The following is an 11216-nucleotide window of genomic DNA, read 5'->3' as shown; positions in this document are numbered from 1 at the left end:
GGGGACACAGGTGGCCTCCAGGGCAGAAGACACCTTGATGGGAAGCAGGCAGTGCACTGGGATGGCCCAGCCTCAGCCTGCTCCTCTGTAAAATCAAGCCCTGAAAAGGGAAAACGGCATGGATGTCTTAGGGTTGCTGTGAAGACTGAATGAGTCCATGTGAGTAAAAGCCCTCGTCTAAGCCCAGGCCCTGGCTCACAGCCAACACTCAACAACTGTGAGCTGCCATTGATGTGGTCATCACTGGGTAGATATTTATACTGTCATGTTGACTTGAAGCAACTCAGACCAAAGAAAAGGTTAAGCTTATAGTGATCTCCCAAGCAGAAAGGCAGGAACAGTGAGACAGGGTGGAATGAACACAGGCTTTGAGGAAGAAACTTGGGCTTGAAATCCCCGCTGTGCCCTTTACTATTTGTGAGACTCAGACAAGTCCCCAAGTAGCCTGAGTCTCAAATTTCCTCGTCTGAAAGACAAGGATCATCACCCTCGTCCTGGCTCTGTAGAGGATTTGCAGATGTAAAAATCTCTGGCAAGTGCCAGGGGAGTGGGCAGTGAAAAGTCAACACCCAGGGTGGATCTGAAAATAAGGCCTATAGGACTGACTCTCCAGGAGAGGCTTCCCAATGGAAAATACCAAGGAAAATTGAAGCTTGAGGAAAAAACAAGGTTACAAGAGATCCTCTTCTAAGACACAGGAACAGGGTGCTGGATGTGGATTAGCCAGGGGCCAGGGACTCCAGCACAGATCTGCTGGAAGTTCTGGGGCCGTGGGTGCAGCTGCTTAAACTAACCAGATCCTCTGGCCCTGAAACACGCGCCAGGAAAAAATGTTCTTTCCTGTCCCCCAGGCAAAGTGTCCCTACCCTCACGAAGGAGGATGTGGGCAGTCATGTGGGTGACAGGCACACACATACTGTTCTTGGGGTCTTGGACACTAGCCCACAAAGAGCCCTTGGGCCACAAATGGTTTGAAAAGGAACATCATGTTACAGAGGAAAAGTTAAGTCCCCTCTCCCCACTACTCTTCTTTGATTCCATTCCTAAATGCAAAGCGTAACGTGGCATCTGGTCACAGGAAGAAAGAGTTTGGCTTCCTCAGCTAAATATAATTTTCTTCTGACACAAAAGCCCAGAGTAGGTAGGTGCCAGGGTGAATATGGCCCCAGACCATTCTGCATTTTATTTTTTTGCCCCTAAGTGATCCTACTTTGATTCCTCTGAACTGCGAGGGCATAGAGTGAAGGAAGACCTGGAGGTCTTCCATGTGGTACAACTGCCCCGTCAATGCCCTGATGAGGGGACAGAGAAGAGAAGCAATGCTGCCAAGACGGCTAGCCCCTGTAGCTTCATGGGATGGGAGGAATGGAGGTGGAACAGATTGGACTCATAAATAGCTGGCCTTTGTCCTTGGAAGTGGGTAGACTCTGAGAGATGGCTTCTCAGGCACTTTGGAATTGAGGTGCTGAGAATCCTCTCAGCAATGGTTTTTAAGACTGCACCTCCCTCCACTTACTCCTTCGTTTGGGGAAGGGAAGAAGAGTATCTAAACCACACCAGCAGAAATGCAAATACTTGGCTTTCCTGGAGGAAAGGGAATTAGCTGCTGGTGGCTGTTGCCACAGCAAACACAGTGAGGTCACAGCCCCTGGGCCAGCCCAGCACTTCTGTGGTCGCTGGGGGCTGCTGGCGGCTGTTGCTATGAGACCAGCACAACAGCTAGGTCAGCTTTTCCAGCTGCTTTGGTTCCCTCTGCCTAGCTTCTGCTTCTCCCAGTCCCACCCTGCTTGAAGATGTTGATTCTAAGAGAAAATGTGGCTGTGTTCCCTGGACCCTGTGACATGGACTAAGGGACAAGAGTTGGGTTTCTTAGAGAAGCTATATGGGGAGTTTTGGTGTATAACAGTCTGAGGGAGGGAGAAGTGAACACAGCAGGTACAAATGATGATGTGACAGCCCAGGCTCTCTCAAGCCCCACTGTCCCTGTCTACTGTCACTTGTCACAGCTCACCAGGGTCATACTGGCAGCAGGAGAAACCTAGCTAGATCTGGGGAGCAAAGTGAAGGCTGATGAGAAAAGATTTACTTTGGGCTCAGAGTGAGGTAAATTCCAGTCAAAAGAACCACATTTATAGGAAGAGAACTGGCTGGTGTGTCAAGAATGGAATGGGCTTCAGGCTCTAGGGATGGTTGGTCGGGGATGATGGAAAGAAACATCCTTTCTCCAAGGCCTGCAAATAAGACACAGGTTACGGTGGGACACTATTCTAGCCCTGGGTTTCTGTTTCAGGCGAAAGTGTGGCACCTGCTGACCAGGACGCAAATGAGGACTAGAACGACATGTTCTGTGACGTCAACCCATCCAGCCCTGATTCTAACTGATGCCTGGCCTGGCTCTAGGCTGTCAGAGCCCTCTAACGGAACTCCTAGGCAACAGCGCCCTACTCTGGGGTGGGCTTGGGCAACATGCCCCTGCGGAGGCTCCCCAGAAGCCTCCAGAAGGGCAACTTGTTTGCCTCACAGCAGGCCAGTCAGTTCCTGTTCTGTACTGCATTTTGAGGCCCTCTGGGACAAGGCCAGAAAGCATCTCATTCCAGAGGCTTCCCACCTCCAACAGAGGACCCCAAAGAGACACCTGATGCAATGTGGCCTTCTACTCCCCCTTTCTGTCTCCTCTGCAGCCTTTTACTAGCTAGGCAAATTTATCCACATTCCTCCGGATGAACACCTGACCATGACTCCCCACTCTCCTCAGGACAAAGCCCCAACTCTTTTAATCATCCTCTGTGCCCCGACCCAGACATTCCACCTCCAGAAAGCTTCCCCAAATTCCCACCATGGCCCCAACCATTCTAGACTATGGCTGTTTGGGAAGTCGGCAGAGCTGTGATCTATCAGTACACTGAGTGCGTGACTTAGAAGTCCTACAGTCCTCTGCAGAGGCTTCAGTTTCCTCTCTGGTCTACCTCTTTTTCCTCTTCTGATGTTCCACAGCTGTGATGCCCACGTGATCTAAAAAGGCTACTCAAGTTATCACAGAATGTAGGTCAAAGCCCCGATATACCTGAGAGTTTGTGCCCAATCACATACATCCCAGGATAGGGGTTAGAGTCCTGGCCAGACAAACACAGAATCCTGGCTTACACAGGCCCACCTGGCTTCTGCAGACAACCTCTCCTTCCCTCTCAAGGATGAGCATTTCTGAGGCCAACCTACGTAACAGGAGGCTGGAAGAGCCAAATATGGGGAGGTCTGACCACTCAGGAAAACCCAGTAAAGGCAAAAGATGGTTCTGGGCTGAGATCCAGGAACTGCAGGGATTTTGCCTGCAGTATGGGTTTCCCCTTTGGAAATTCCACCTAGCCCAGGAGACAGCTATGCATCATCAACTTACCTGTCACTGCCAAAGCTGGTGGAATGGAAGTGCCACGATTGGCCAGGGGCCTGCTCTGAACCTTCTATACACAAACACACAACTTCCCCCTCCCTCTCTCATACCCAGAGTTTTCTGGAACCCACTTTTGGGGTTTAGGCCAAAACAGGTGAAACCACTGGCTTTATACTCCCTCCCTCAGCCTGAGTAGCCTATGGCTTCAGGCCCCGAGGCAATCCTCCAATCTGTGGTTAACCAGAGAACCCTCCTCCCAGCCTTCAGAGTTTAGGTTCTCTGTCTCACTGTTGGCCCAGATCACTTGGCCTGACCCACATGTCCTTAAGCAGGAGGCTGGTAGCCCTGAAGACCACAGGCATACCTCGTACAGCCCTAGACCCTGTCCCTGAACAAGCCAGCAGCAGCCAAGAAGGCTGACAGTAGGTCTTCAGAGTGCAAAGCTGTCATGGGCCTGGCTTCCAGAGAAAACCCACTTCAGCATCCTGGACAGAGATGTTAGATGATCCACTCTAGACTATAATCATTCTCCCATAGGCCACATATTTGAAATGGGTTTCACAGCTGATTTAACCAGCAAACCAAGAAAAAGACAGGAATACTGGCTGGGGTATCCAAAAGAGGTATGTATCCTCACAGTGTTAAAATGGTATTACTACTCTCCCTTTCATGACAATGAGTCCAACTGGAGTCAATACAGACTAAAAAATTCTTAAATGCCCTCACAAGGAGGATCAGGTAAAGTGAGGCCAAGGGTTTAAAAGACAAATCTTCAAAGCGGAGAGAACCCTGATTGTACACAGTATGAGCTGGGGGGATAACCATGGATGGCTTTTAGACTATCCTGTGCTCAACTGTTTTGTGTAGGATCCTCATTCCTATGTGAAGGCAACTTGGTCCCTGGCGATTCCTTTCTAACAAGCAAACTACCATTCTGACAAAGCCAAACACTGTCACCACCTCCACTCTTATCAGGAGCCCTTTGAACTTATGGTCACCAAGTACCCAGGCCTACATGTATGGAAGGCACTTCAGGAAGGCTTCAAGGGCAGGGTGTTACTTAGTTTACATATTTGCTCACTCACAGGTTCTTAAGAAAGCACAAATGCAAGGCTGAAGGGAACAGAGGCTCATTCACAGATCCCCAAATATGGAAAATAAGGAGACACCCTTTGTTACTTGTGAAAGCCTTCAGGACAAATGTCAGTAGGCAATGACGTTGCATAGGCAATAACCATGTGGAACTCATTACTCTGAGACAGGAATCTGTAATGATTTTTGGGTCACTCATCCTTTTGAGAATGCTGAAAGATAGGGACAAAAAACTGTCTAAGGTTTTTTTTTTTTCTTCTTTTTCGTAAAAAGGATACACCTGCACCTGCATACAATATTTATGTTCAACTGCAAAGGTTCCAAGGTCCCTGATGTTAAGAACTCCACCATTAACTGAAATGTAGGTAGAAAATATGACTTAGGTATGTACCTGCCAGTCACATGTATTTGTGAAAAGAAAATGACGGAAGCAATAATAGCATTTACCTTACAGCACTGCTGTTGGCATGAAAGCTACTCTACCTATTCTGTAGTGTATTTAACAATAATCACCAGCTACTAAGTGCCAGGCCCTGTGTTAGGTGTGCAGATGGTATTGAGATCCCTGTTTTATAAACCAAGAGATGGAGATTCAGAGGATAAAGTCAGCTGCCCAAAGGCACAGAGCTAGGGAGTAGCCGAGCTGGGATTCAAGCTCCAGTCTCTCAGGCTCGGAAATCCATACTCCTTCCATTTTGCTAAACAGTTCTTACCTGATGTTCTTTGGGGCTGCTGATGAGTCTGAGTAAGTAGGCCTAGATCATGATCCCAGTCTGGGCTCAGCTGTGTGTAGGATCATGTCGTCATGTATGACAAGGTCTGACCCCCCGACTAGCACAGCAGTCCATCATCATTACAGGGAAAAAAGAAAGGGACCAGAGGAAGATTCTCAGGCATGCAAGGGGTCCCCTCCCTTCTCCTGAGGACACAATGGTCATCATTAAGTACCTGATCTAGGATATAGTTGCGTTTCTTGCGGGCAGCAATCTGGATGAGGCGGTTGAGGCACTGGGTGGCCTGCTGGATCAGGACGTCCCAGCGGCCAGCATAGTTCCGCTGCCGGCGTAGGCCCATCACCTGCGGGCAGGAATTGGTGAGGGGTGAGTGATTTTAGTCGCAGGGCAGCACTTAGTAGGTTGGAGGTGAGTAAGGAGAGTCCAGTGGCTGTCCTTACCCGCATCTTATCCATGATGGCATTGGTACCCAGGATGTTGTACTTCTTGGAAGGGTTGGAGGCTGCATGTTTGATGGCCCATGTGGTCTTGCCAGCAGCAGGCAGGCCCACCATCATCAGAATCTACAAGAACAAGACAGAGAAGGTGTTGCGGCATGGTGGTATGGCACCACTTGGCTCGGTGGTGACTGTGAGTGTGACTCTGGACCTCTGAGCTGTGGCTGCCTCTACAAAGCGGAAGCAATAATAGCATCCACCTCACAGTACTGGTATCGGGATTCAAAAAGATCAGGCTTGTCAGACTCTTGAGCACAGTGCCTGGGACAGGGTGAGCATTAAGTCAAGTGCTGGCCAGGCACGGTGGCTCACGCCTATAATCCCAGGACTTTCCGGGAAAAACAAAAACAAAAACAAAAAACCAAGTGCTGTCATCATTAGCATTTATAGGATTTTGTTTTTTTGAGACACGGTCTCACTCTATTGCCCAGGCTGGCGTGTAATGGCCCAATCACGGCTCACTGCAGCCTTGAACTCCCAGGCTCAAGCAATCCTTCTACATCAGCCTCCAGAGTAGCTAGAACTACAGGCACAAACCATCACACCCAGCTAATCTTTTTCTCTCTTTTTGTGGTAGAAATGAGGGTCTCCTTATGTTGTCCAGACTGGTCTCAAACTCCTATACTCAAGGGATCCTCCTCCCTCCTTGGCCTCCCAAAGTGCTGGAATTATAGGCGTTTGCCACCAAACCCAGCCCATTTACAGGATTATGTGACCCGCTCCCCACTCCCCCCAATAGCCCAGGGAAGGCTGTGTACTGGGACTGACCCCATGGAGTGGGTAGGAGAAGTGGTACAACTTTCTTGAAGTATGAAATAGAACAGAGCTGTACACACAAGGACATGAATTGTATCTAATCAATACATTCAGAATTTGGTAAACACAGATGCATCTTAAATGCCTGACTAGAGGGGAACGATGAGTTTGTAAGGCCATTAAGAATGACGTTCATTCCCTTGAAGGATTTTTAAAAAAGAAAAAAAGAGTGATGTTCAAAAAGAGGTTTTTATGTGATGGGATAAAGCTCACAAAATAATGTGAAGTGAAAAGGGCAGGGTATCACAATGCTTATACCATAGAATCTCAATGATAAATGTTTGTGAGCAGAAAACAGGCACTTAGACATTAAAAAGAACAAATGACCACCAAAACTCTGCAAGTAAACTTATTTGTAGATGATGGCATTATGAAAATTTAAACTTTTTACTTCTTAATTTTCTATAACAAGCATAAATAACTTACACATACAAGAAAAATACTGTTTTAAGAAAAAAGACACTAGTATAGCTCTTGGAATCAAATCTTCCCAAAGGCCATTTATCTTTTGATAGCTCTGGGTGAGAGGTGGAACTTACTCAGCCTCCTTCAAGAACACTCGGTGGGCCAGGCTCAGTGGCTAAAAAAGTTAGCCGGGCATGGTGGCATGTACCTGTGGTCCCAGCTACTCGAGAAGCTGAGGTGGGAGGATCACTTGAGCCTGGGAGGTCAAGGCTGCAGTAAGCTGTGATCGCACCACTGCACTCCAGCCTGGGTGACAGAGCGAGACCCTGTCTCTAAAGAAAAAAAAAGAACACTTGGTGGCACAGTGCACTCCCCAAGAAGCGCCTAGTGTCCTTTTCTGCTGTAAGAAAAGCCTCCTTTTCCCATATTCTGGCCTCACTTAAGAAGAAGATGGAATCTTTCTGAGATTTAGGTAGCCTCTCCGACTTCAACTTAGGTCACACCAACACCCCTCACCTCACACTCAGAGCAGCTTTGCAGCTCTGAGTCCAACCCTGAGGAGCTGGGCAAAGTGGCCACTTGCCCCAAGGCTACTCACGCAGCAAGTCTGTGTGTGTGTGTCTCCTCTGTCTTGGCAGCAAGGTGGCCACCAATACCTTCTGGCCTCACTCACCTCACATTCTGCCTTGCTCTTTGGTCCAACGGTGCCCCGGATACGCTCACTAAGGGGAAGGTGCTGGATGAAGGTAAACCCTGGGAGGACAGAACAGTAGGGCTCTGCCCTCTGTCCGAAGTTGAACTCCACCGCGCAATTCTTCACCAGGACATGAGGATAGAGGGCCTGACCCCCCAAGGCTTCCTTCTGGATTCGGAAAGCAATGCCCATCCACTTTCCATTCTTGGTAAAGGACAGTTCCACGTCATTTCCACATTCAAAGTCCTAGGAGAAAAAGCCAAAGGAATATGATTGCCAACTCTCGCCATAGGCACTGGGAGTCACATGTGGGAGACAGTAGATGCAGGGAGTAGAATATGGACAGCTTTCCAGATTGAAGTGCATCCTTCCCCAACATACAGGTAAGCTGGGCAGCATCAGTGAACATCTCAGAGAATGTCCAGCCCAAAGTCCTTCTTGCCTAAGACCCCAAAGTTGGTGGATATGAAGCAAGTAAGCAAGAGTTTTTTTTTTGTTTTCTTTTTTTGAGACAGGGTCTCACCCTGTCCCCCAGGCTGAGTGTAGTGGCACAGCTAGGGCTCACGGCAACCTCAAACTTCCAGGTTCAAGCAATCCTCCCACCTCAGCCTCCTGAGTAGCTGGGACTACAGGCATGTTCCACACCTGGCTAATTTTTGAATTTTTTTGTAGAGATGGGGTCTTGTTATGTTGCCCAGGCTGGTCTTGAAATCCTGGACTCAAGTGATCTTCCCACGTTGGCCTGCCAAACTGTTGGAATTACAGGCTGGAGCTACTGCACCCGTCCTAAAGCAGGTAATTTTAAGAAGCTCCAAGTATTTGAGTCTTGTGCCTAGACTGAGATGAAGACGAAGGAAAAGGTGATCCAGTCCCATCCTGAAAACTGACGAGGAGACAGGTGCAGTGGCTCACGCCTATAATCCCATCACTTTGGGTGGCCAAGGCAGGAGGATCGCTTGAGGCCAGGAGTTCAAGTACAGCCTGGGTAACAGAGAGAGATGCCATCTCTACAAAAACCAACACAAGAAACCCAGAAAGGGCAGTCTATGAATATAACAGATGAAGGAAAGCCACAGCAGGGCCTTTCTGAACTGAGTTCAGCTTGTTCAACATGTTCCCTGAGTTCGTACTCTTTCTGATATATATGTCCGTGTAATCTGGGACCGACAGAGTTTAGGGACCAGTGGGGAATGAGACAAGGACACTCTATCATAATTCAGTAAGATGACCTACCTAGAAGCAAGTTTCTGAGGAGGTTTCTCAGTTGCTTGTATATAAGCCTAGCAGTGACAGAACATAAGGTCAGTTTGGCTGAGGCATAAAAGATGAGGGGGAAGTAATTCAGGAACAGCTAAAGAGCCATGCAGGGACCACATTCATTTATTTTGTAACAACTACTTAGTGAATTGCTAAAGTTAGTAATTAAGATTCCCCCCTTTTTGTTGAGACGGAATTTCACTCTTGTTGCCCAGGCTGGAGTGCAATGGCGCAATCTCAGCTCATCACAACCTCTGCCTCCCAGGTTCAAGCGATTCTCCTGCCTCAACCTCCAGAGTAGCTGGGATTACAGGCATGTGCCACCACGCCCGGCTAATTTTGTATTTTTAGTAGAGAGGGGGTTTCTCTATGTTGATCAGGCTGGTCTCGAACTCCTGACCTCAGGTGATCCACCTGCCTCAGCCTCCCAAAGTGCTGGGATTATAGGTGTGAGCCACTGCGCCTAGCCTATGATCCCATTTTAGAAGGTGGATGGCTTCAGTTCTACCACTACTAACTTGTGGCCTTGGTTAAGTTATTTTATCTTGTTTCCTTATCAAACAAAAGGGGGCGGGGTAATAATATTTTATACAGCCTATGTTTATTCTAACTGTTAAATGGGCTAGTACATTTAATACACAGTGAGCACACAAGGAATGTGAGCTATCACTGCAAGATGTCAGGCACTGTGCTACAAATAAGGGGCTGGGACTGAAGTGGTGGGAGGGGACATGGCCTACCTCGGCATGTGAGGGACTCTAATTTACCGCAGGAATTTGAACTTGATGCTGGTGGCAGAGCAGAGTCTCTGACTTATTTTGAATAGAGGAGCAGCCTGCTCAAAACTGTGTTTTGGAAACATCGCTTTGGCTGTAGGATACGACAGGCTCTTTCTTTTCTTAGTGTTTTTTTCCTTTTTAAAATTTATATTTTTAAAACCTTTGTTAAATATTTTTCTAAATGCCCATCTCAGAGAAGAAAAGGCTCAAAACTTGAGATTAGATAGCAGACTGAAGCAAAATACAAGGTTCAGTTTCTGATATAAAAGTACAATTTCTTTCTCTATTCAGGTGACCACCTTGGGAAATGCCCTTCAAGAAGCGACAGAAGCACCCTCCCTTGAGGAGCTTCCTCATTAACCTCCTCAGTGCTCACAGGGCGCAGCTCTGTGTCAGAGGCCCTCATGCCTGTTCATCTCTAAGCATGCGCCCACGTCAAGACCATGGAGAGTGGCTGGATGCGGTGGTTCACGCCTGTAATCCCAGCACTTTGGGAGGCCGAGGTGGGCGGATCATGAGGTCAAGAGATCAAGACCATCTTGGCCAACATGGTGAAACTCCGTCTCTACTAAACATACAAAAATTAGCCAGACATGGTGGTGAGTGCCTGTAATCGCAGCTACTCAGGAGGCTGAGGCAGGACAATCGCTTGAACCAGGGTGTTGGAGGTTGCAGTGAGCCGAGATCGTGTCACAGCACTCCAGCCTGGCAACAGCAAGACTCCTTCTCAAAAAAAAAAAAAAAAAAAAAAGACCATGGAGAGCAGGTATGACTGTGGGTGTTAGCCTTCCTTATGGCCACCAGCTTCACTATAGGAACTTACCATAATGCACAGAAACCGGCGCCCTCAACCAACCAATCTATCACCAACAGAGCCATCTGTCCAAGAGGCAAGTGGAGTTGTGTTGTTCCTGCTGAAACACTCCTGTGTCAGTCCCAGGCCTAAAGACCCAAACTCCTGAAGCCTGGCATAACTCAGAGCCTGCCATTTTTATAGCCTGGTGTCTCACACCTCTTTCTGTTGTCCCTAGGCTCTAAGTATCATACTCTTTATGGTTTGCTGAAATGGGTTATTCTGTTCTCCACTTGGAAGGCTGTTTTACCTTTTTGTTTTGCAAATTGAGGACTTGAGATTCGACACCAATGTCCTCCCCTCTTGTTCCAGGAGACCAATGATTTTTACACCCCCACCAACTCCTCACCCTGAGCCTTTTTAAAGTTGTGGTATCTTCTGAACAAAGAAAACTATATAAGGAATCTTAAGACTGGATGCAGAGATGTTCTGGTTGAAGCAAGAGTCAAGGCCTAGAGTTCCATACTGCCACATACCCAAAGAACCTCATACTCTGAAAGAACAGACTTTGGCAAACACTGTCACACAGTGACAAGTTAAATTACTGCAACCTGTTTGGAGTGTAGTCTTGGTGGTAGCTATCAAAATTTAAATATACTTAGAATCTAACTTTCAAGAAGGAATACAACTACATTCCCACAAGAATGCAAAATTGTATGTGCAAAATGGTCATGCCAGCATGGAAAATGTGCTCCAGTGGG

General features: G+C 47.7%; 1 protein-coding gene across 6 annotated transcripts in view; it reads right to left on the bottom strand.

Moving 5' to 3' along the window:
* HNRNPUL1 (heterogeneous nuclear ribonucleoprotein U like 1) overlaps nt 1–11216 on the bottom strand; it is a 46225-nt gene that overhangs the window by 7569 nt on the left and 27440 nt on the right. For all 6 annotated transcript variants that reach the window (XM_030795738.1, XM_030795736.1, XM_030795734.1 and 3 more), the window contains exons 8-10: nt 7606–7872; nt 5655–5777; nt 5429–5557 (exon numbers count right to left, since the gene is read on the bottom strand). In XM_030795738.1, the coding sequence (XP_030651598.1) occupies nt 5429–5557; nt 5655–5777; nt 7606–7872 (519 nt within the window). The remainder of the gene's footprint in view (nt 1–5428; nt 5558–5654; nt 5778–7605; nt 7873–11216) is intronic.

The sequence above is a fragment of the Nomascus leucogenys genome, chromosome 17 (assembly GCF_006542625.1).
Source record: "Nomascus leucogenys isolate Asia chromosome 17, Asia_NLE_v1, whole genome shotgun sequence".
NCBI lineage: Eukaryota > Metazoa > Chordata > Mammalia > Primates > Hylobatidae > Nomascus > Nomascus leucogenys.
This window is presented reverse-complemented; position numbering and strand designations above follow the sequence as displayed.